The sequence below is a fragment of the Liolophura sinensis genome, chromosome 1 (assembly GCF_032854445.1).
Source record: "Liolophura sinensis isolate JHLJ2023 chromosome 1, CUHK_Ljap_v2, whole genome shotgun sequence".
NCBI lineage: Eukaryota > Metazoa > Mollusca > Polyplacophora > Chitonida > Chitonidae > Liolophura > Liolophura sinensis.
In genome coordinates this window covers 41580025-41606419 of record NC_088295.1, presented here as the reverse complement: position 1 = coordinate 41606419, position 26395 = coordinate 41580025, and the positions used below count along the sequence as shown (strand labels likewise).

The 26395-nt window shown below is 38.6% G+C and overlaps 1 protein-coding gene across 1 annotated transcript; it reads right to left on the bottom strand.

The window, feature by feature from the left end:
* Window positions 1–377: 377 nt before the first annotated feature.
* Window positions 378–26395, bottom strand: LOC135482324 (sodium/calcium exchanger Calx-like). Its single transcript, XM_064762255.1, has 13 exons — window positions 26303–26395; window positions 25890–25927; window positions 12251–12969; window positions 11837–11848; window positions 9237–9310; window positions 8654–8821; window positions 6249–6448; window positions 4905–5134; window positions 4168–4400; window positions 3403–3508; window positions 2002–2180; window positions 1319–1648; window positions 378–620 (listed from the first exon to the last, which is right to left on the bottom strand). Exons 1-13 carry the CDS (start codon window positions 26393–26395, stop codon window positions 378–380), a joined length of 2625 nt encoding a protein of 874 aa, XP_064618325.1.

Sequence of the window (26395 nt, the reverse complement as noted above, 5' to 3'; positions counted from 1 at the left end):
TTCGGCTACCCATATCTGGATGGCGACACGCGTCGAGTTTTCACTCAGTCAAATCCATGTTTCAGTCTTTCAGCTGCCCATATTTGGATGATGACACGTGTCAGGTTCCACTCACTTAATATAATCCATGTCTCAGTTTGCCATGTTTTCAGCTTGCCAATATTTGGATGATGACATATGTCAGGTTCCACTCACTTATTCAAATCCATGTTTTAGTCTTTAGCCTGCCAAAATTTGGATGATGACGTGTGTCAGGTTCCACTCACTTAGTCAAATCCACGTTTTAGTCTTTAGCCTGCCAAAATTTGTATGATGACGTGTGTCAGGTTCCGCTTCACTCTTTCTCGAACGTGAACGTTGACACTTTCATAAAATTATCAAAATGGAACATGTAGAATGTCAAGCGCTTTAAGTGATGCCAAGACAACGTACGCTATCCACAAAGTAAATATCAGAATAGCAGAAAAGATTTTTGAACAAAACGGACCACCAAGTTCGCCATTTCCAAAAAAGCGAAGGTTACGCCTAATCATTAAAATCAAGATGGCGATAACTGCTGCGCAAGTGTAGATGACAACACTGAATCCCAGAGCGCCTACAGGTACCAAAAATGACTTGCCCTGTCCAAAGCAAAAAGACATGTTTGTTTCAATATTTCAGGTGACAGTATCATAAAATAAATTAGGGAAATATTTTATGGTACATTCCCCCAAGGTACATGATAAAGCTTAAAATTTCGGAGAGGAAGAGAATTTTGGTATTTCATAAATCATAATTTTAACAACATTCACAAATCTCAAAGTACGATATATAAAAATGAACAGGTGTGTATATCTCATAATGAATTTGAGGTTATCAACTTGTTTGATATTTATACATTGCTTATAATTTTTCGAATTTTCGGAATAGGTAATTTTCGCTGGTAGATATGGGTACCTTTGATTATGTTCTTGATTTTTGTGATATTTTTTTGTTATCATATCAACTGGTAGCCAATGACGTTGTTTGAAGCATTTTAGACATGTGAAATTCCTCTCGTTGAATATTTGTCACTGGGACCTTACTATAATCCTGTAGTCAGGCATGGTATTAGTTACTCTAAAACTTTTGGTAATTAGATGACACAAAAAAGTATTGCAAACATGTGATTCTGATGCAAAAAATTAGATCAAAACAACATAGCAGAAAGAAGTCGTCTATTTGGAGATAGTGTACAATGCTTGTATGGAGTGAAGTCCTAGGTGACAAAGATGTTGCTCTTCGTCGACTACAACGTAACATGACACCGAATCAACTGATTCCCATATAGCAGACTTACCTGGGCTAACCAGTATATACTGGCGATAAGCCAAGGCAACCCTAGTCCCAAGAACACATTCACTGAGTTACTGCCATTGATGTTGCCGATGGAACTATCCGCCGTCTTTTCATTCATGGCGGCTGCTCGGCTGGCGAACGTGTCCGGCATGCTGGTTCCTAAGGCGACGAACGTGATTGCTGTTATGCTATCGGGAACGTTCAGGAGACAGCCAAAGACACTGGCCAAGTCGCCAATAATTGCCGTGAGCACACCAATTAGAAGTAATGAAATAACGAACGTCAACCAACCACCAGCATAGGACGAAGGGGGCACGAAGGCAAAAATCACCTGTAAAAACAACAATTGTCATCTGAAAGAGAGTCAATCGCTATGGCTGACAACTGTAATAAAACTATATACAAGAACATAGATTTAGAACCCGCTATGCTGCGTGGAGGGAAATGAAAGGCATCATGATCGTCATGCCCTGGCTTATGTATGGTGTTGATATCAAAATGGGTATCGTTACATGCGACGCCAATACACGTGTTTGTGAATTGATTTAAAAATGAAATTCGTCTTGATATGGCTGCAGTGCTGCAGAGTTGGTGTTAAGCCATAACCATTCAATCAAAAATGAAAACAATCTACTGCTGTCCAAATTTACCATTCCGCACAGTGTATTCTCCAAGAGCTCTCACCTTCCAGAAAAATGTACAGAAATGCATGAGATAGTCCAGGAAGCCAGCGTTGTCCAGGTCCCCGCCATTAACATTGAGCGCTGCTCGGAACTGCTCCGCCCAGGACGCCGTGTCTAACTTCAGCGTGTCCAGATTTCGGACTGCCAGATTAGTGATCCTGTCAACCATACCGTTAAATTCTGAAATAAGAAACACATCAGATATGTTTAAACTTGAGACGATAATTTATGCTTTTGATCATTTGTGACAACCCCTCTACTTTGTGGGTTGACTGAAGATTAGCCATAAGCTTGTGCTGGTTTGAAGACCCGCACGGTTTCGGTGGAATTTCAAAACCATAACCTACAAAGGTGAAATTCTTTTTATTTGAAGGCCACAAATAAGACGTTATAACAACTTTGTTACGGTATACTCTACAAAGAGAGAAATTAACGGTAACAGAAAAAATACAGCTTCAATGGGAAACTCGTAAAAGTCCTTCCTGCCTGTTTCTAGGCGGAACAAAGCTGTTTGTGTTTTCTTTATTACGTCACAATTATCGATGTACGTGGGCTCATAAAACGTGAAGCACACGCTCATAAAACACGCACGGCAACATCACAGAAGAAAACGATGCGTTCTACTGTCCTCTGGACCTTCTGTGTAGGTCGTCCTCGAGTCCCCCAATGCATTGTATAATCTGTCTATATGTTCGGATCTGACAAATCAAATGCAGTACGATGCGATCAAAATATCGTACGAAAAAATTAAGCTTATATGACGTGACTATCCATGGGAATTCCTTACATGGGGAAATAAAATGGTTTTCTAAAATGTTAGGGCCTCATCTCGATTGAAGCAGCATGGCCGATCCTGTTATAGGATATTTATTGACCTTTTGGTTAATTCGGAATATGTCAACCCATTCACACCCATACAGTCGACGTTACGGAAACCATTCTGACAAGTTTGTACAAATAAAGATTCAACTAAGATGTCCAGTGTCCTTTATTTCGACCGAAAAGTGGTTAAATCTGACAGCGTAGCACACCAGGCCTCTCACCAGTGCGGTCATTGTGATTTCGAGTCTAGCTGGTACGTGGAAAGGTCTCCCACTGACCTGCGCATGGTTGGGGACTTCCCCCAGGCACCATAATGACGTCGTCGTTGAATAGTGATACATTCTTGAATATGGCATAAAACTCCAATCAAATAAATAAAAAATTCGACCGAAGATCACTGTCTCAATGAATTTTTTTCCAAAGGCCAAAAAGTCATAAAAAATTGTTCTGGTGTATTAAAAGCATGAGCCTCTACAATGCAAGTATTTAAAAAGTTTCTAAATACAGACGATTGCTGGAAACACTTAGGGTTTTTTCTCTTTATTTACCTTGCCATTAACGTAAATATGATTTTGCCTACCTTCATCGTTGACTATGGTCACTATTGTTCGACTAATTTTGCCGATCTGAGCGCCATCAGTTGGTTTCAACAATTCCAGTTGGAAATTCTGGTCTCTCTCTTTTAGCTGCGAAATGCAGAAATACAACAAATTATTTCTTATCAATCATTTACGTGTTAGCTTCTGGTAACCTGTTACATAGATGGGTATAGTTTCCATACCTTGGACATCCACTGTTATGAAGTTCACAAAACGCGGGCCAATTTGTACTTAGATTAAAAATCAGTCATTGTAAGATGGATGTGGATGATTTGAATTTGGTATATTTTCCTAGTTTTGAATGGAAGTTGTGGAAGAAGATACGAACACCAGGGGCCGGTTCCACGAAAACGTCTCTGACTTAAGTCATAGTTTAAAGTATTCACAGGGAAACCCTCGACCTTCCCACGTACGGCCGGTGAGAAAGCCAGCATCATCTGGACTTGAATTCACAACGATCGCATTCGTGAGAGGCTTCTGGGTCATTGCGCTGTGCTAGCGTACTAATCTCCTCGGCCCACGGAGTCCCCTCCAGATGTAATCAGCGTAATATGGTCTCCTGGCAGCTTACTTCAGTTCTGGATTTATTCTAACTGTTTATGTAAATGCTTCTGCAGCAGCACATTACACGCCCCCTAGTAACATGGCATAAGCAAAATTAGTTTAAAAATAACATTAATGCCAACGTGTTAATTGCAATATACTAGACGTCGCTGGTTTATTGAATAACTGACAAAAAAACTCACATCACTTGGATATATCGGGATCTCCACTTCTTTACTGGTCTCACCGTGTTCAAATGTTAGCACGCCCTCTCCTCCGCCAAAATCTGTGCCGTTTTTGGCCGACATGTCTATGCTTCTCCATGACACGGAGACCTTTCCATCAGCCCCATTAGCCCTCTGGACGACTACTATTCCTTTACCAGAGCTCTCCTTAACCAAGTAACTGGGCTTGGTGAATTCGAAATTCCCCGGCTCTGTAAAATAACAAAGAGCTTGTTAAGACACGTGCAATACTTACCTGATACAAATTCCCCCCCCCCCCCCCCCAAAAGAATAATAATGATCTCGTCGACCAAATTTACTCGGTGCCGAGGCTTTGTTACGGTACAAAATCCTAACCGTGAACCTGGTGAAAAATGCATTCTTATCATTTTCCCAAGAAAATACAGCGGGAAGAACCTTTTATCCAGAAATTCATAAAACAATACCGGGATAGTAAGCTTTATAAGATTGAGTGAATGTAATTGCCTGTTCGAGACAAACGGAAGTTTTAGGATATTTTGTGACTTTGACTGCCTGTTCGAGACAACGAAAGAACTACGCAAGTTTAGGATGACCATTATGTGCTGCTTTATAGGATGTTCTTGTTCTTGATAAAGAAAAAAAAATAACTAGCTTTTAAAGTACATAAAGTGAGTGACGGGTATATTTATATTCTAATGGCCATGAACGTCCAGTAAGGTCCAGTCGGCTCTTACCATCATCATTCACAATTGTCACTTGATTGATGGATGTTTTCCCAAGAACGGCATTCTGGTTTGGCTCTAAACTTAGTTTGACGAAGAAAAACTCATCCGGTTCCCAAATATCGTCATCAATAATGTCGACGTACAAGTCTTTGAGCTGTTCTTTGGCAGCAAATTTTATCACTTCTTTGACGGGTTTATAATCACTTCCGGCTTCTGCTGTTCCGTCAATTGTTTCCACCCTGCAAAAGATAGTGAAATACACTTGTAAGTAAAATGGCCCCTACCATCAATATACTAAATACGCATGAAGAAAAGCCATAGAATGTCATCAGCAGTCAAATAATCGAGGAACTGATTAAAGAAATATGCCTATATGCTTCTCATTAAAGCTGCTGAAAGAATGCTTCTCCTTTCGTCAGTGTTTTCACCAGGAAAATGCACATACTTCTCTTCCATGTCTTTTGTACGCGTTGATTAAAATAAACGATTAGGATTTCGTGATGTTCTTCTGATGAATACGCTTTTTAAATCCGTAATACTGAAAAAATGAACCACTATTAAATTTCAGTTTTTTGTAGTTACCAAGTCTTCAATCGATCAACAACATGGTATAACACGTGTATTTTCTTTTTAATCAATCTTCAGTTATGAAATAATCATAAAAGTACGTGGGTGGTAAGATTTGCTTATTAATAACCATAATAATCCCGGGATTTCAAACAGTGGGAATCTTACTTTGAGCCCTGGTACTCAATCACAGAGAAGGACGTCACATGGCGGGGGATCTGGCGACGCACAGCGGTTACCATCATTAATTAGGTGTAATTAATCATAGCTGACATTTGTGTGACCTAGGTTTTCACACACGATAATTAGTTCGAGAAATGAGTATGACTACAGATGTATAAGTTTTCTTATGTCGTGACCGTTGAGAAACAATGGATGTATGATAAAGTTTTGCCATACTGGCAACCCTTGGGAGGGTGGATGCTCGTGGGCTAGCTCACAAACTAGCAACCTCCGGATGGTCGTGAGTTTCCCTCGGGCTCTGTTCTGTTTCCTCACACCATAATTCTGGCCGGTGTCATATTAATTAAATATTCTTGAGTACGGCGTACAATACCAAATATATACATAAATGAACGCTATATTTTAGTATTTCAGCAATAGGTGAAAAAACAAAAACCTATTCACGCTCGGACATTGCGTATTTCCAATACTAATATCCACTGATAAATTTCACGTAATACACGAGTAGTGTAGTAGTAAAGAAGGAAGCTTTAATCTGACTTAATATTGGAGCATTTTATTTTGCCATCACGAAGAACAAGCATTTGTACATGGCGTGTTTACCTGACGGATACCGGCTGAGATAGGTTGCCGTAGCGGCGGATACCTATCCTCACTTTACCCTCGTTTTCGAGGACAGCACAGGAGGCGGCCGTGAACTCTACCACTGCCTTGATCCCGCCATCTGAGATATCAATTCCAGAGAGGCTGGCTCTGGACGCTCGGTGTTCCAGCGTTTCCACAGGAGGAAGACTCTCATACAGCTACAAGATGAACACACGTCGTGTTGTAATACATACTGCCATTTATCCTGACCGATCAGTATACACAAGAGGTTGTGGCACAAATCTTTCATCATGGTGTCGTAATGGAATGCCTGTGTGAACTTTACATTATATCCATGTGCCACAGTATTTAAAACATGGTACATAGAAATGTAATGTCTAAAGAACTTCAAAGTAAGACGAATCCTAAAACTAATGCATTCAATCCTTAAACGCATTTCAGCTCAAAGTTCTGTAATGAAAGTTCTGATGTGCCAGACATGACACTTGGCTATTTGGCAACTCTTTATATGTTAAAAGATTTGATATCTTGTATGTTTTTTTATAATTAGAAAAGGCCCTTAATGAGTTATTTAGACGTACATTACCTTTTTGTAGAAGGCGCTTTTATTACAACTTGCAAACTCACTGAACACATTTTTTGTATTTCCTTGAATTTTGGTTTGTAATGTAAGAAAATGCTGGCTTTGGTATTAGGCCTTGCAGTAACAGGATTTGAGTGCTTCTCCATTATCAAGAAATTGTGGCAAAAGAAGTAAAAATTTTTGCTGCCATGCCAACGACTTTTCCCTTGTCACAGCACATTACATGGCCTAAAGTGGAGATATCAATGTACTACAGTGTGATCATCTCTACTTCTAGGTATGAATTTGATTTGATTTAAAAACGGAGTGCAAAAAAGTGCCCTTCCGGCAAAATATTCTGACAGAGATCAGTCGGGAAACTGACGGCTTGACAATCGCTGTGAACCAGCCTGAAAAAAGTTTAGTTTTTAAAGCTGTGCAGTACTAACACAGAGTGCATAGAACTGTGCAAATGGCTCTATGAATTGACCATTGTTGTTAAGAACAACCGGAACCCCGGAAACACATCTTATTGCTTTGGCGCAAACGATTCCATGAAATGGAGTCGCCTTGTTAACTACTACTGTGTATTTGTATGTATTTATATTTATGTATATTTACTAATATATGCATGCATGTACGTATGTATATATGTATATATGTATGTATGTTATGAACCAGCGATTTAACTATGCAAAGCAATCGGTTAATGGTCTGTTGCAGTTGCTACTGACAGACCTTAGTGATTTTGAGAACAAAAGTTGCTGTTTTTGTTGACTGCCATAAGTGGGGTTTGAGTGATTTGCTCATTCAATTTTAATGCAGTGTTTAAACGAAGATAAAGGATATTTTCCTGAGGCTCTTTGTACATGCACACATGGGTTGTCAAAGCCGTATAAAGCATGGTGTGTCACATTCCATTGTTTAAATAAACATGTCTGCCAGCTACGGAATTCATTTCCGTATAGTGGAGCGAGAATTGCCAATGGTAGGAAGTTAACAGCAACCAAGGGAATTGAAACTTATCTCTTTTAATTTTCGTTTAAATGAAGGCCTATTAGGCTAGAGGTTATCAGTGCTCGAGTAATCTTTCTTATGTTCATAAAACATGCAAGAGGACAATGCAGCAATGTACTGGGGCACTAAAGATACACTAAAGAGGCGCTGAGCGCTAACATGAATAGATGAAGTGGTGACTGTTTGGTAGTAAACACGATCAAAAGTTCACGAAGCTGCGCTAATGGCGTTGCTAAGGGCCTCTCCAGGCTGGATAACCCGAATGTAAAGAGTCCAGCTGTGGCCATGTAACATGATAAAAGATTAATTCCTATGGGTAATTCTATGCTGAGGTGCTGATGTGCGAAGTCATCGATGTGACCGTATTTTGTACATCATACAGTAATAATCCACCCTCTGTCAATTTACAAGCGAGCAAATATTTATCATTAGAATGAAAACACAAATAAGAAAAGCAATGTGCACCAGCTTTGTTTCTAAAGCACATTCGCTGTTTATTGTTTAGTCTTCACATTGTTTTTATGTGTTTGTATATTAAATGTGATGACAATACAGCATTTTCAGGAACTGCAGGCCAGTGATGTCTAATGTATTGCAATTAACGCCTCTGTATTTGTTTTTGTTTATTTTTTTATATTTGTTTTTAAATTTGTTTAATTCTTCTTAAGACTTAGTGTCAAGGGTATGTAACTTGCTACTACTTAAGCATTTGCATGAAAAGTTAGAAAAAAAGGCTAACTGCGGTAAAATTGCATCACTAATACGCGGGTTTACTCTCTATGCTGCAGTCTTGAGCTATACATAAAAGTAGGAAGATTCTTACCGGTTTTAATTTTTCGCTGACTTTCGGCTTTATTCGAACACCACCTGTGAGCATACGTGTTGCGTTTATCCTGTACCAGTTGGACGTATGGGATTTTGTCTCAGCAACTTTAGCTGCAGCCAACATGGCTGCGTCCTCTTCAGTAAGATCTTGCCTTTTGCCCAGTTCCTGAATATATAACATACATGACTATGGATGAAAATAGGGAAAATATATCTACCACTAAAAACCAGGACGTATGACAACTGTTATTATAGTTTCACTCTAAGCTATATACACTTCATGCAGCCCAGTCAAACTGTAAACAAGACAAACGGACAAGTGTAATTTGTAACGTAGGGGAAAGATAAATATTGATGTCTTTTTTTACACACACCAGTAGCGCAAATATAATAAATGTATCATGGTTGATTAATCCACAGTGGTGACAGACCGACATGCGTTAGATCGCTTACGGTGAAGGATTCTAACAAATGAATGCATTGAGATATAATACAATCTTCAACTTTGTTCAACTCATTGAGAAGGATTAGATGACGCTATAGAAAAAAATGTTTCAGTTAGTGTTAAATGATGTTCTCACCTTAGCTAACTCTATGATTTCAGCACTGCCATTGCACACCGAGGACCTCCGTCTGCCAGTTTGATTGGCCGCTTCTACCAAAGAAGTAATGTTTATACAGTTCTATAATTAGTTAGGAAATTTGTTATTTTGAAGATCATCGAACTGGTTAAACTCAATGACATAAAAAGACAACCCAGAGGATTTTAAAAGGTATATCAACAAATATAAAGAAACCCATCCTATTAATCTATAAACTTTTATATCAAGGGCACCTTGCTTGAGTTAAAACAGAAAATATCAGTTGGATCAAATAAAGCCCAACACTAGATATCGCAATGGATATATTGTCACTCACATTCAAATAATGAGAATTTGTTAATATTGCATGCAGTCTTTCAAACAAACAACTATTTACTGTTACGTCACTATTTGTTGTCTTGTATGCTTACAAAAAAGTTTAGGGAAGGAATTCTACATAAGGAAGCATGGACTTTTGTCTATATCGCTTGCTGGATTTATTACCTTGATTGGCAGGATAAGGTAGTTCTATTTCATCAGAAAGATCTATATATGACAAGTTATCACAATGTTCTGCACTGTTTGTATGATAAAGTTGCTTCATGATACGTCTGCAAAAAATAGCTAACCTATTGTTAGTAAGTCAAGTCATTTATTCATTCCACTTATGTTTTACGTTGAAATCAAGTATATTTCGGCGGTCAGCATTATGGTGGAGGTGAACTGGGCAGAGCCTGGGGGAAACCCACAACCATCCGCAGGCTGCTTGCAGACCTTCCCACGTACGGCCGGAGAAGAAGCCATGAGTTGGACTAGAACTCACGGCGGCCACATTGGTGAGAGGCTCTGGGGTCCTTACGCTACGCTAGCGGGCTAACCAACGGAGCCACGGAGGCCACCAATGCACTGTATGCATAATAAATGAAAGTTATGGAAGTGTTGAAATATGTGAAATTGATTTACTAAATTTGAACCATCTAGTTTACGAATGAATATGAGCACTATGGAGCAATTGATTCGTTAATATTCAGAAACAGTACACCGTTAACTCGGTAATAAGTACGGGCAGTTCAGGTAAAAAGCGTTAAAATCTGGCTGTTAGCCTAGCAGGTACACTGCGATTAGTATTACGTAACATCGATGTAGCCTTGACAACGTCAAGGGTTTATAGGCACAGAATTATTGATGATTGTATCCGAGTTAGACGCTTATCTACATGTTCATATCTGTAATTCCACGGTGACGTCATTAAAGGCACGCTTATCATTTCATACGTTGTACTGAGCAGAAGAACAATTAGGCAGCCAAGTTCAAAAGGAGTGTCGCGTAAAAGCAAATTAAACAAATAAATTAATGACAAGGAGTGCCATTTTTTTCAAAGAATCTTAGAGTAAGACTCTTACTTTAACAAACAAGCCCATTAGTTAGTTCTTAGTTATAATCTCTGGAAAGGGTCATATACCTAGTATTGATTCTTAACATCGATAGTAATCTTATATTAATGTCGGAAGATATTCTCCTGTATATTGTTCAGAAAAGAACTAATAAAAACAAACCGCAATCATGGTCGAGCAGTACAATAACTAGATATCATTTGCAACACTGACCGATGGAGAATAGCGAGATTACTGACTAGAGTCAGACGGGAATTCATGACTTTACCAACTGAGCTATCCGGCCAGACGGGAACAGCTCGCTTGTTAGAGTTTCACTTCAGCCAGTTATTTCCCTGGTCTTGATTTATCAGTGTTTGAAATTATATCGACAAGCACTAATGATCCAGGTAGTAGGTTGTCGTCTACGAAAGGAGATATTACTACGAGTTTACGATATAGTTTTCACGGTGAAAAACTGAGAGCAAAACATGGTCGCCATCTTTCATATGAAACCTTTTTGCTGGGCCAATATGTGTCATTCTTCACTTGTCGTAATATAGTTTGATAACGCTTATTACCTTCATTTCTTTGGAAACCCTAATCTCTGATGTCATAAAAATGGCCAATCACAGCGTCAACAAGTTTAACTAAAGAGTGTAGATTCTCTTAAACGCAGATCTTTAGCTGCTAATATTTTCTAAGTATTAAAACGCTACAACATACTCCCAATACATTACAGACTTGACTGCAAATCTCTATCTAATATTTTCCTTCTAATCATCCTTCAGTAAATGGGAAATTATTGTATGTTATAATGTTTAGACACATATTTTTGAAAGGCTGACTTTTTTGTATACCGTGATTAAGTGTAACTAACTTATTAACACACTATTGCAAATACTTTTGTTTATCATAAATACATAAATAAAAGATAATTAACCAGTGTTTTACTACTTATAATATTTAGAACTATTTCCATGCTGTAAAAGTACAGCACACTGCATTAGTTTATACCACAAATTATTTGACAGACAACTGCACAGGGTAAGGGGTCTACAAGCTAAGAAAAAAAATACAACTACAACTGTATGACGCATACTCATAAAACTCATTTATGCGTGCACATTCCATCACATTAAGACGGTATGGCTAACATATACTAGGCTAAAAGTGGCAAGCTAAAAGAAAAAACGGAATGTATGACCACACGGTTAAGTAACTTACGAAACTCAGAGCCTGTTCAAAAACGAAAATCAACAGCATTAATTCATTTGACGTTGGAGATTGACAACACGTGCCTGTGAATGGCTATGCTGTAAAAACAAGTGAGTGTTGAAAGTAGCCAAGCCTCCAACGAGGTTGGAATACCAAGTTTGTACCGACTAGATACATGTTGTGCAATGTATGCTCAATGGATCCAGAATATGTGGATGTTCAATTCTGCCACAACTGAAACTGTGTTATAGTTTTGAGGAATTTGAAAGACTTTAATGATTGATTACATTTCATATAAAACTTGACTGATACTTTCTTTCATCCCATGTTGTCATGGGAGGTGGATGGAACTGTGTTCGAAACACATACTATTCAAAACATTAGGGGACATTATATGTGAATAAAAGCTAAAATGATAATTACCTAAGCCAATTTCCATGGAAACCGTTGTTTTATTTTTCCGGCAACACGGGTCTTTGTCAGCGGCATAAGCGACCAGGATGAGCACTGGGAAGAAGAGGAAGGTTACGATGGCTTCCCATAATTCTACTACCCCAGGAGACATCACCATTAGTACTAAGATCAACCAGACGTACGCAAAAATGCAGAAGAAGGCTGTCACACCGTACACTTTGATGGCCGAAATTTTCCTGATTTCACCCTTCTCGATGGAGACAATGCACACAGCAGTTATGCACAACAGATTAAAGGCAGCAGAGCCCACAATGGTGGACGGGCCGAGTTCTCCCGCAGTAAATTGGTTTTTGATAATTTCCACAACGGACAACATGATTTCCGGAGCACTTGTGCCTAGCGCCATGAGACTCAGGTTGGCCACAGTATCGTTCCACACCTTTACTTCCAACACCTGATATCCATCCTTCGCGTCACTGTCAGCGATTTTCACCATGCGAGTCTTACTGGTAATTCTTTCAATGGAGCACATAAAAATGTCCGCAATAATGGCAACTGCCAAAAAGCACCATAGCATCCCGGCCAGGTAAAGAAAGGCTCTTGTGCCCGTACTCCATGTGTATTCGTTAATGGCTGGCAGGAAAAGTCCGATAGAGGAGCATGAGTAATTGTTAAGGTCCAGTGACATTCTTACAGAGCGTTGCCTCGTCACTTGTAGGAAAGTTCGGCTGCGTCGTCGGAATCAATCTGTTAAAAAAAAAATCCAAAATAAAAAATAATTATTGACTAGAAACCACATTGCCAAGGTACGATTCACTCAAGTTCGACTGTGTGACTTATAGCTATACAATTTAACGATGTCCTACGACCTTTTCATTTGCTGACTTCACCTATACATATACCTTCTGTCCATCGCAACGCAGCAGGTCAAGGCAATTAACGGGTTGTTTAACCTTAGTCTGTATTTCGTGTACCGAGACAGATTTGAGTTCACTCGCTAAATCCCAAAGCTTGTACCGACACAATTGCTTACCAACTATAATCTTCTCAGAAGGTTTTAAACTCGACTGGGTTGTGACGTCCTGGGTATAATACAGGCAATATATACTTGGCCAAATTTTCTTCAACAGACATGTTGAAAGTAAAAGAAAAAGGCTGCACTAACTAGATACTCTCCAAACTGTGATCAACCTGTCAATGGTTATTGTTTAGTTTGTCATTAGGGGGCAACCAAGGATTGTCAAAGGTAAATTCGGTTTGTTTACCTTCAAATCATAGCCTATTATCAGTACATTGATAAACCCTCAAAGCATATAATTAGGCAAAAATTTGCGTGACGATTTATCAGACCTTGAACGCGCCTAAAGGGAACCCGACCTCCCTGCGCTGCTTCTTCTCGTTGACGTTGTTCATATGACATTTTAAGCCTGCCCATCGATGGAGTCACTAAGGCCTTATTGATTTCACATATCAAAGCACTGTTAGTCCGATCGGCAGTTTCTAAACACCGCTGAATGCGGCTACTTCAGCTGAATCAAACTGCTAATGAAATTTTGTTGTGCTCCCGCCCTATTGCGTTTGTGTGCAGTGGGTAACGTAATACGATTGCAAAGCTCCTAATTCCCGCAGTAAGCTCAGGTCCTCTTACATCTGGCACACCGCTGGGCTCGGAGATAGTCGCCTGAATAATAAACCCCATGCATACGGCTGAATTTGCCCACACGTTATATTTCCCTGTACTATTTTCTGCAAGCGGTATTGAAGGTCATTATTTGGCTATTACAGTTGGTTGCATAACTACCTGCTGAAATTCTGTGAACATGCTGAACACCTGGTGTGTTGTGAATTTTATAACAAAACCGATAGAAAAAGATCAGAGTTTGGTCCGTATTTCAAAGGCTATTGTGATATGCAATATAAGGTCACCAAATGGAAGACCTTTCACTGCCAAAATAATAAGCAACTGCCACTAAATTTGAGGGCCGTGTTAAGGTAGTTCACGATGTCCCCGATCGGACGTATTTGATCAGGAATTTTCTTTTGAATATGATACTACATGTACAGAGTGATATGAGCCCGTGTTGTTACTTATATAATGTATAGGTATTGTTGCCTTCTAACATGGCGGCCTGGCTACCCAAAATGCAAAGCGACAAACTTAATGCAAGTCATCTATATGCAAGTGTGGTCAAGTTATTCCTCACTTAGTCGAGGAGTGCTCTCAATGTTAACCTTTAAACATTAAAACATTAAGAAGCGAATCAAAAGACTAAAGCCGTATACAGTGTAAGTGATGTAAATATGTAAAGAAAAAATAAAACTGGTTCAGTGTGCAACAGAACATTTACCTATACATTTTGTATTTCTCACTAGTTTTAAGTAAGATAACGCAATTGTAGTACAACTATAAAACTGAAGATACTATTCAGCTTGGTTTCCGCCCACCATTATACTGGCCACCGACCCGTCGTATGTGAAATATTATTAAGTACGAAACATCTGTCAAATAAATAAATGAAATAAATGAAAAGCTATGCAGAAATTCACTCTCAAATCACTCGCAAATAATGTATAATGGCTCTCGGTTACAGCTTACCGTTTTTGGTTCGGACACCTGGACACTAACTTGAGACAAGTTAGTTGGGTTGCTGACCGACAACAAAATAATCGCATGCCCGTAGTGTCCTGTATTTATCATTTTTTCCGGTCGTAAATGTAAAAACTATACTATTAACTCACAATCATGTTTTATTCATATATAGCTGACAAACACTACTCTAAAGCAAATAAACATGACAATTCGTTGTTAAGAGCCGGCGAAACAGCTTGTTCCCTGTGCACTGAGTTGGACAAGCGGAATCACAGTTATAATTACATCAAATCGTTGGGTATTTTCCCCGTGTTTAACTCTTCCTTGTTACCAACTTTATTTTTGCTTTTATTTATAATTATTTCTTACATATATTCTTTTGGGAACTGCTGCTTCAGGTTGTTTTGGAAATGAGTCATGCGATTATTGACTTGGGAAACCCTTTCATGGTTTACGAGTAGTAAGCGAATGTCGGACTATAGGTTTTGATAGTGAAATGTTTGCCCAAATTTTTCCATAGTAAACAGGTTTTCTTCATGGCAGGCAAATTATTATGCTAGACAGATTTTATCTTCGGTGGGGAGGCTGTCACAACGACATTCTGGTTGGAAAGGTTTTCTCAGTGGTAGACAGATTTTCTCCATAGTAAACAGGCTTTTTCATTTCTCCATGGCGGAAATATTTTTTTTTCCATGGTTGACATGTGTTCTTCATTGGAAACGTGTTCTCCGTGGTAGACAGGATTTATCCATGGTAGAAATGTTTTCTCCATGGTAAAGAGACTTTCGTCATGGTAAACAGGCTTAATGCATGGTAGGCGAATTTTCTCCATGGTAGACAGTTTTTCTCCTTCTAAGAAAGGCTTCCAATCGGTTTTCTGCAGGATGAAAATGTTTTCCACGGTTGACAGGTTTTCCCTGAGGTAGAAAAATATTTCCCATGGTAGACAGCTCTCCCCGCGGTGAAAAGTTTTTCTCTGTGCATGCTAGGCAAGTTTTTCTCTTAGGTGGAAACTTCAAAGGACTAATTAAAACTAATCTAAAAAAAACTTTCACAATTCGGATGTCCCTTTTTAGTTCATTCAAACAACGCTGCAATTAGTTTACACAGAAACTCAGCTCTGCAACGACCTTCTCACATCGAGTAATTAAAAATCCTGGAAAACTGATGCAACTTTTAAGCTTATATAGCTTCATAGTTCTTTTATGGCCGGTATATTTATAACACCTATCTTTGTAAACTAATGTCTTCTTGTAATGAACACAGAATGTCCCTTAAGGGGTTGACGAGTGGTGAACGAATGCAAGACAAACAGCCACGGCTTTGATATATATTAGAACTGCATGAAATTTTGATGAATGGCGAGCCATTTATCATGCTGTATTGCCAGTCTTCCTGTCCACCCTTGACACATGTCGATAAACAACAAGCTCAATTGAGTACCAAATAAATCCATATCGTTTGTGTGCTGTCGCTGGACCTGTCAGTAACATATGTCATGAATAACCCATATACAGACTTTTGTGTGAGGGAATGATAAACGCGTCAAAAGCTTATAATATGAATAACCCAAATGCATTAATTGTATGTGTCTAAACGTTGGGATATGTCTTTCAAGCGGACGTTGGGATAAGCGGGTCAGATTGAGATTTCGCGAGGCTTGCTTTGCTTTGCGGGACATTTTGGAGAGATTTTCCTCACACTTTCAGATGCAAAACATTCTGTATAAAATACTACAGCACAGAGAGCAAACCTAGAGCAGCGACCACTGTGAGTGACAGTATGATAGTTGGCCAAGGGTCAGACGTAACCGGTAAATACGTCCTGTTGTCAATTTACCTCAGTTGGGGTTTTATTCTAACTGTTATGCTTGAACAATAGAAAGTTACAAACAGTAGCTTCAGCAGAATTTATGTAAAAAAAATATACAGTGGTGTTAAATGCAATTTATAAGGCGTGACTGGTCTAGAATCGCTAAAAATGCTGTCCTGTCATCAAATTTAATATGCAATAACAAATTCAAGCCAACAAACCTGTAGCTATACACCGGTAGAAGTCTCTTGGTTTGGTTCTTTTGATACAAGTTCATAAAAATAGGAGGAAATTTATTGGTATGGAAAGAAACAATACAGTGCCCATTGGATATGCTGCCTGTGCTATTCGAATTTGAGGGTGGCCCACTTTTGTGTAACTTTTTCCTGAGAACGAATATGTGGACGGGGAATACTCTGAGCTCAAAGAGCTATAGCCTGAAGAAACTGAAGTCACATGATACCCTTGATGACGTGAAGAAGCGAAAAGGGAAAAACATGAACTTACTTCAGCTGTTGGTTTACAAGAGCTGTTGACATATAGAGGCATTGCCTCAAAGGAAACATTTTTGTAGTCAATTTCAGCAATTTGTATGATAATTTTTGCTTTGGAGTTCTTCTTTAAGGGATCACGTGGAAACATAACGGAAAATAACACAAAGTAAGGAATTTAAAGAAATACCTACAGTCTGTGAAACATTGCTCACCTGTCTACTGGAAGTATTTCAACCTTAAGCGAGGGAGTTGTAACAAACAATCGCTGTGTTTCCAATGGGCATATATCGTCAACCCTTCCGCTAAGAATTCATATTTTTTATTAAATTTAAAGAAATCATTTCTGTTTGCATTTAAGTTGTGAAAGAGGTGAAAATATAAAATGTGTAATACCGTTGAAAGTTTGTAGGATTTTAAAACTGGTGGCAGATTAGTTGATGGATTGGAAATTAATATAATGACGTAGTGACCTACAATTCCCCTTTTTGATTAATATGATTAAACCCATGGGTACTGGTAGAGCTGTCAGAGGAGTTCCGCTAACAGATATTGTAGATTTGATTTGGTGATCCAGGATCTAGAATAATACCATAAGGAAGGAGACAAATTATGAACTATAACCGCAACCAGTGATTCGAATCGAAATGTCATCGTATATAACTCAACTGTTGTCAGAGAATATTTGTATCTAACAAATGCGTGCAGGATAGCCTTTCACCACATATAACATTTTATCTCTTACAGGAAAACCATTTGCTATGTCATTGATCCGTAAACTCGATACCGACATGACAAACGCTCGGAAACTGAATGACCTCGATGACTAGATAATAACCCACTCAAAGTGCACCAGTCCAACTGTGGCCATCGCTTTGTATACCTTGCGTATGTTGAACTCGGTTAAATCAACAGGAGGTGTTAGCTGGGAGAATATAAATGCTCAGCCCAAGACAATCTACGGTTCCATATTTTATTTTCAACCCAGTGTTTGAAGTCGAAACTAACTATTCTTGGAAGTGTGCATACAGGCTTGTTCTACTTTCAGTACAAACTGTACTCCTCTCAGAAAATGTAGTGGAGAAGGGAGGCAAAAGTCTGAATGATTATCCCATTTTGAAAACAATGGATTGCTTTATAGCACTGGAAAATGATGCATATGACGTATGAAAGAAATAGAGGTAATGGAAACAAACCATATTCAGTCAACATAATATAACCTCTATCTTGACATTATACTGTCAGGGTATCATATTCGACCATGTCACCATGAAATGAAGTGCCATCATGTTATTGATAAAGTTGTCATTAAAACATAAATTCAAACCAAAAGATAAATTGGAAAGCTATAAATGAATGATGTAAACGAAAAGTAAATATCAACATGGATTTAACTATGTCAGAAAGACACAGGCACGTTTTAGGCAACAAATTGAAATCAATTATGTTTCGTTCTCGTCGTCCAATATTTTTGATCGAGTCAAATGGAAGTGCTTTGTTTTCAACGAAATTTAATCCAAGCGTAGAAAAAGACATCGTAAACCAAGCATAAACTCTTCATTGAGAAAGCCAGGCAAGTAAAACCTAAAGCAATGTGAAAAATGTTTAAGTATTGTTACTTGCTCTGCACATAGTCATATTTATGTCATGCCAGGTATGTCTGTTAGCAAGACAATAGGTCTAACTAACAAGTTGTCACTTATCACGAGGAAAATAAAGAAGTGTGACGTATAATATAGGGAGGCAATCAAACCAGCATGTGTTTCTCCACGGGCAGTTCTAATGTCATTTATAAGTGCTTTTTTCTGATAGAAATACGATATGTTTGAAGCAATCGTTAGTATCTAAGTAAGCCCGACTGCAGCAAACACCTAATGAGTTCACTTATAATATTTGCACAACAACTTTTTGTAGTGTCGAAAAATCAAAAAAGAAACCTCTCACCCAGACAATAGAAAACGCGAGATTTTAACATTAATCATGCTTCAGACAACCCAAAAGGTGACACCAGTCGTGTCATGTTTCTGGTGTAAAACAGTTCCATGGCCGTGCAGTGACTTAAGGGTGCATTGACTTAAGGGAGCATTGACTTAAAGGTAGGCCTATTAATTGAAATGTTCACAAACGCTAACGTCATGCAGGTCTAATCCGTCTCTGGGATTGAGAGCATAAGTTGCAGTGGACAAACTGATCTGTGTCTTTATTTTACCATACACCGTGTTGTCAAGTTCAAGATACATCAGGGAATGATACACTATATGTTTGTTCTGCAGCATAATCCATTTGACATTTGTCATAGCTAGTCTTCTTTCTATTAATAACTGTGTAAAATTAAATCTCAGCAAGCAATATCGATTAGGGAATATTTCTAGCAATGTAATCAGGTGTATTATCGGGGTGAGTGTTGAGATCATACGCTGTAGATGTGTCGGCTGCAGGCATTTGAGATTAAAATGTTCATACCGTGTTTTGACGTTAGACGATCTCGTCTTGACTATTGTGTGTCATGTATTTGATTTGATTGATGCTGAAAAAAATACTGGATGGTGGTCAGTTTTATGAAGAAAAAAACTGGGTTGCCCGGAGAAAACCACCGACCTTTGGTATGTTACAAAGATTCCCACGTGTTTGACGTACGAACTTTCATGTAACACTGACGGAGGACAAATGGCCCTCGACGAATGTATGATAGCACAATCGCCCTTTCGAACGCAACCAAGGCTTTGACGAACAAAGGCAGTGGGAAAAATCAACACATGAATTGTCCCAATACATGTACATATCAATAGTTGATGAGAATCCTGTAGTGGTGTCTGTCTAAAATTCTATCCAGTTCAATACACTTGCAAAATTTTGGCCGAGATATTTACAATGGGCAAGAGTACAATTGCTCCAGAAGGTATAGAACATAAAAAGTACAGTAAATATACATATCTACTGATCACTGACAGCATGCAGTGCGTGGACACAATGTGATAAGGTTTAATTTTTGGGTTCCGTGCCATCCAAGTTAGCTTTGTTATTTCCCATTATTAATACGTGGTAACTGGTCTGCAAAATGGACACATAGGATTCAATGCAAACCAATTATAACAATGTTAGATCGTCTAACTAAATACATAGCGGTTGACATCACAGTTGTCGCTGATATGTTAGCTTGCAGGTAATCTGGGCAACTGTTTATTTCATCACGTGCGTTGGTCCATTTTTTCAATGTATTTTGCCATGCTATCGTGGCGTTGCTACGCTCCTAGGTTCAGCGGTCCACTATTTTTGTGTCATTTCGTGTGATCGGTTTTCCAAGTCAGCACTACATTTTATTTGCCTCACCCAAACCCCACCAACCGTCACCACAACATTTATTATCCTAGGAGAAAACGTGTTCGAGATTAGCTAGGTTATCTGTTGTATTACCAAATGGAATAATCGAGAATCCTGCGTTGAGATGACGGAGGTTCTTTTAAAGGAAGTTAAGCTCGTGAGCGACTTCCAGAGCCACATACAAGGACATATTATAACATATTTGAGAAATACGTGACCAAGGTACATTATTTTAATCAATTGTTTTTTCCAAGTCTTTATCGGATAGTGCAGGGAAGCTACACATTCTAAGTAACCATAGAAATACACGCAATCGATCAGAACACAGTCCTGTTTCCGTACTTGACAAACAAACAGTGAGGGTTGTGCTAAAACACGTGATGTTCGCACGTAGGGGCAAAAACGCCGAAGGCCTCCCAATAAGAATAGGCCAAAGGAAACATTCTTATACAGATCCCGTGTTGCTAACTTATCCTGATCTAAAGCCTAGCTGTCAAATCACACCTTTCCTTTAAATCCACAAACTCTCCGGCAGTATGAGGGAAGGTCCATCAGCAACCTGCGAGAGGTTGTGGGTTTCCCCTGGGCTGTGCCCGGTTTCCCCTCACCATAATGCTGGCTAAGTGAAAATGAAATATTTTTGAGTACTGTGTAAAACACCAATCAAACAAATAATTAAAGAAACCCACAAAAATTCCGTCATAGTATATTGCGAAGCAGTTGTTCACGACATAATTCCCGAATAATGGGACCAAGGCAAAATGAAGTACAGTAATTTACTGTGTATTTATGTGATGATTTTCTCTACTTCATTCAGCAACTCGAAATGCCTTCTGTTCAAACCATGAATCTTCGGTTCATTGACGCTCACTTCTCTACAGCTTACCTTATAGCGATCGGGCAAAATAAATTTCCGCTCAGATATAACAAGACGTAATAAAAAGTACTAGTCATTTACCTCTGTTTAGGACTATGTCAATGATATGTAGGACCACTAAGCCATAAAAAAAATTTCCTCCACAAGTAAAAATTGTTTCCGACACTAAACGAAAGGTTTCAAGAAAATGCATGCAGAGCGCAAGTTCCGATGACATCTGCAAACGACAATAATTTATTAGTGGTCAATAGAACGAAAAAAATAAACCCCAACCCCCATTTAAATACTGTCTCTAACATATATGCCAAGTTTCCGTTCAACCAGGATAGAATGTTACAAACTCTGTGTTAACTGATCATCATAAACCATTGAGATTTTAACGCAGGAAGTGCACACTACGCCCAATGGTAGAGCAAACGGAAAATGAGAACAATTGATAGATTGACATTGAAACGGTTATGACATAATCGATGAAAAACTAAGGCGCATATGGCTTCATTATAAGGCGGTAAAAGCTGCTATTGTAAAATCTTGACCGTAGAGAAGTCTACATATTGCTGGATTTTGCGGCCAATCCAAATTTCAACAGCCCTGTATTCTTCATTCTGTTAGAGGCACAATGAACCATCCACCGGGTAACGTAACCCTTGTGAACCAACCTTGCTTTCCGTGAATTCGACCCAGAAATGACGTGGTCCTGTGGTTGCAGCCAATATTAAACTATTGCTAATCGTGATACAGCCTTTGGTATAGACTATTGATTTATACCCTATTCAGTCGGTTAGGGAGTTGCAATAAATCCACTTCCACCGAACGCAAAACAAAGCATTAAGTATGGACGGTCATTCAGAGGTGAATTCACCCGTGTTGATTCACTACCTCGCTGTAAGGCGAAAGACTAAGTTGTTATTACGCACGTGTACAGCTAAACCATTTTTACTACTTGCTGCTATATTTTTAGGAGATTCTATACTTTATCACACATAACTAACTCCTACCCCATTTTCCACGGAAGTCAGGGCATAACTTTGTGACACCAGTCTTAAGATCAATCAGTTATTACTTTTTATATCCATTAGCTGAGACTAACTATTTCATTTATGCGCCAACAAACTCATGGAAGGCAACCGGAATTGCCCGAGCACAATACACTACCTTCTCACCTACAACGGGAGAAGAAGCCATTACGAATATGAAGAATCAAAATAAAATCTATGCGTCGAAACAGACATCGTATACCAGCCATCGTATGTGGCCAATTCCTAAAACGACATTTATCACAAACCACCAAAGAGTTAAGTAAGTATATACGGTACAAAATTAGGACAGAATCAAGTAAAGAAACACATTTAACAGAATTCAGTGGTGTTAGAAAGGCACAAGGAATGTTCTAGGCAAATGGGTGAAATCAGTATTCACATCGTAGGCCTACCATGTGAGAATGTAAGTTGTCAAACATAAATATATATCTCAGTTGCGTTTTGACTGCAACTGTTCATAAATCCAACGAGGCGATCTAATTCAACACGATCAATATACAGCCTTTAGCCTCGGGTTAAGCGAAGTAAGATACAATCATGCAGCAGATTGCTACAGTTTCAGGGGCCTAGTTATAAGAGAATTATGCTCATTCTAAACTTATGAAACTTAGAGTGCAGGCTTTTGATGGAATAACCATGACACACTTGGTTTTGAAGTAATAACTTGTGACGTTGACTGAAATCGTCACACAATACGCATGATGTAAAAATCATACACTACTGGTACTGAAGACTAATTACGACTGGTACATCCCAATAATTAACTGTCGTTCAAATTGCATACTGGTACTTTTATTATATTATGATGTCAGTTCTAGTAATTATATATTTGCGAAATTGAGATTGGAAACACTTTCATTTCGGTTTGTGGACTTAATTCTGAAATGTACACTTCGTCCAGCACTGGGCTCATCGAAATAAAATGCGAATACATGGAGATGCTGTGGTTAGGTTCAAGTATTGTTTTTACACATGGTACACATGGCTTACTAACACGATGTTTCGTGTTCCTCCATGGTGTCCTATATTCCCATATGAGCTGATCTTGTGTACTTGGTATAACATGACACCATTAACATGCACCATTACACATGTTATGATCATGTATAGTTTGTTCTCATGGCATGAGTAGATACGGAATCCAGCGGCACATGCTAAATATTCAAAGATATCAGCAGCTACTGTGTCACATTTGTTATGCTCGCCTGGAGAGTTTTTGACCCATGAGCTTTAGTGTCTCGCACTTAATTGATAGTCAAGTTTTGTATAAACTTATCAGGTCAACTAGTCATACGTGACTTTAGGCAGACATTCTGCCAATGGAAAACGTTTTCATATTTTGTTAATGGACGCTTGGGAAAATAATAATTGGTTGGATGTCTCGACGTTTATCGCATGACTGAAGCCATCCCTGACTTTTTCATGAACAAGTCAGAAGGTAATTTTCAATGTTTTTTCCTTGTAGATTGGCCACCTGAATATCAGCACTGATCCAGGCGTTGTGACAAACATTTGTACCCCTTAAGTCAACCATAATGAAGGTTCCAGGTTACCAGGTCAATGATCACGAGACCAACTTCCAAAACAAAAATACAAAATATAAGCCGCCAGAGAACTAAAATATACGAAATTAGGACCAGGACAGATTAAGAGATGTAGTCAGCAGTTCACTGTGAATCGAAAATACTCAAGGAATGTTCTTGTTGCATGTAATTATTCACTGTCTTAAATGGTGTACCGTGCTAGTTTACCAAAAGATGTCTTAATTAATAATATGTAACTCAGTTGCGCTTTTACTTGTTGTTCTTACATAAAACGTGACAATTTCATTCAGCACGATGTACATTCCAACCCTATAACCCCATGTTAGGCAGAGTTATAATTATTATGAAGTATAGTTCCAAATGTTTTGGACGCTTCGTCGTAGAGACCTTTTTAGAGAATTATAATTAAAGAATTATAATTTAAAAAAATGACAATGAAGGCGTTTGATTGAATATTCTTGAAGAACTAGTCATTGAGAACCAATTTGAGCTTTGATTAAAGTCGTACACAGTACACAGGATATAACAAGGCATATTGCTATCCAGGTAAGATTGTCTTGTCACAAAAGGGGCCTATCCTCGTCGTTCACGGATACAAACTCATGTAAGATTTAGGCAAATATACCAACCAAGAAAAATATTTTAATTTTAGACGCCTATAATACAATAAAGTAGATGAAGGAAATATTTCCTACACTGGAGGATAACTGTGACGCCTTCTATATGAAATGTTTTGAAACATTAACAAGCTATTCTTACTTCATTTTATCTGGATTGTTATTCTTTTTCATTGTCATGAGCATGCTTAAATCAAAATATCAAGAGACTTTACCAGAGCACCTTACTGACCCAACGAAAGACTCGGTCGACTCAATTTGAAGACATCTGTATATTCAAAACGGGTCAAACCGTAAGTGTCTGCTATATTTGTCGCTAATTAAATTAACTGATATGCACCGCTGGCATTCTTCATTCAGGTCTGAAGAGTGTAGTAATTTACCACATGGCAACAGTAACTCCGAATCATTAGGCGAAACGTCAGCCATGACCAGCCTTTCTCAGTAACTTCCCCTTCTCACGTTAAATATTTATTGTGCTTAAATAGAGCAAAAGGTCACGGGTCGATGGAAAAACAAAATCCAGACGATTAACGCGAAAGCCCCTTGAACCGCAATAGCGTTCATTGTGCCCACCGCATTGTGGACATAGGTGTTATCCAGTTAACACAATCAAAAAACCTTCTTTACTTTATTCAGTGCTGATTCCCTGTAAGCACTTGTACATAAATGTTTAATATACAGAATAGCATATACACTTACGGAATATGTGTATAATAGCACAAGTCTTTTAACCAGGAGACTCGAGGTTCATTCCAGAATATGGTTATACCTTAGCCCTTAAAATACGCAATCTTCATACTTTCCTAGCTTAATAGGGGCACAGCATAAGGGAACAAACCGTTTTGAATGGTGTTCCCCTGAGGCAACAGTATACATATGTCAGCAATGGGACCGGTATGCTTTACACAGATACCATGTCTTGACGTGACCTAATAGTGTGGAAGGCGATATTAAAACTTTAGGAAACAAACAAACTTCCATTGATAAGAGTATGTTCATATACCGTTGCTGGAATTCGGCTTTAAACAGTATTCTCTCTGTTGTATTATTTATTACAAAGAGGCACAATGCATGAAATATGAGTGCAATCATCAAGGGATAATATACAAATACTACTTTCCGGATTGACTTCAGCATTATTAATGGTACTTCGTATCTGTTTTATGGAAACTCGGTAGCTCAACAAGTTTTAGTGCTTGATAGGACCGAGAACAAGTACCCATAACCTCGTAAAACGTAGAAGTATATTTGAACTAATTTGTACCACAATGCAATAAAAAGAAATGTTTAAGTACCATAACACTATAATATTATAGTACACGTTCTGTATCCTGTATACAAAATATAACTTACCTGTACTTGTTTATGTGGCCAAAATCTGCTATTTCGTTCTGAGAATGAAAAACAGTGTAAATTATGTTTGACTTTTCTATCTTGATGATTATTTGTCCAGTTGTACAAATCCAAATGTATTTAATACATTGGTCTTCTAAATACTGTTGGTGAACTGAACGCCTCGTGCATGGTTGAGTAGCAGGATCCGGGTCTCGTTTGGGCCTTTGGTTACAACACAGTCACACTGTACTATTACATCAATTACTTCTTATAACCGTTAAACAAACCGCCTCTCAGCCGCAACATTGGTGAGCCCAAAACGAGTGGTCAGGCACTACGATCGGGTGCTTCACACCACTTTCAAGGTCGTCATAAGCAAACTAATGACGTTTGTGTCACCACTGGGCCTTTGCTCCCAACCAAAATATTACCAAGGCCGAGACTTTGTACTTTCCAATTGTATTGCTACGTTTCCTGTGTTCCTTACGCCATTCCACCGCAACGGACCAAAACTCGTATGACAT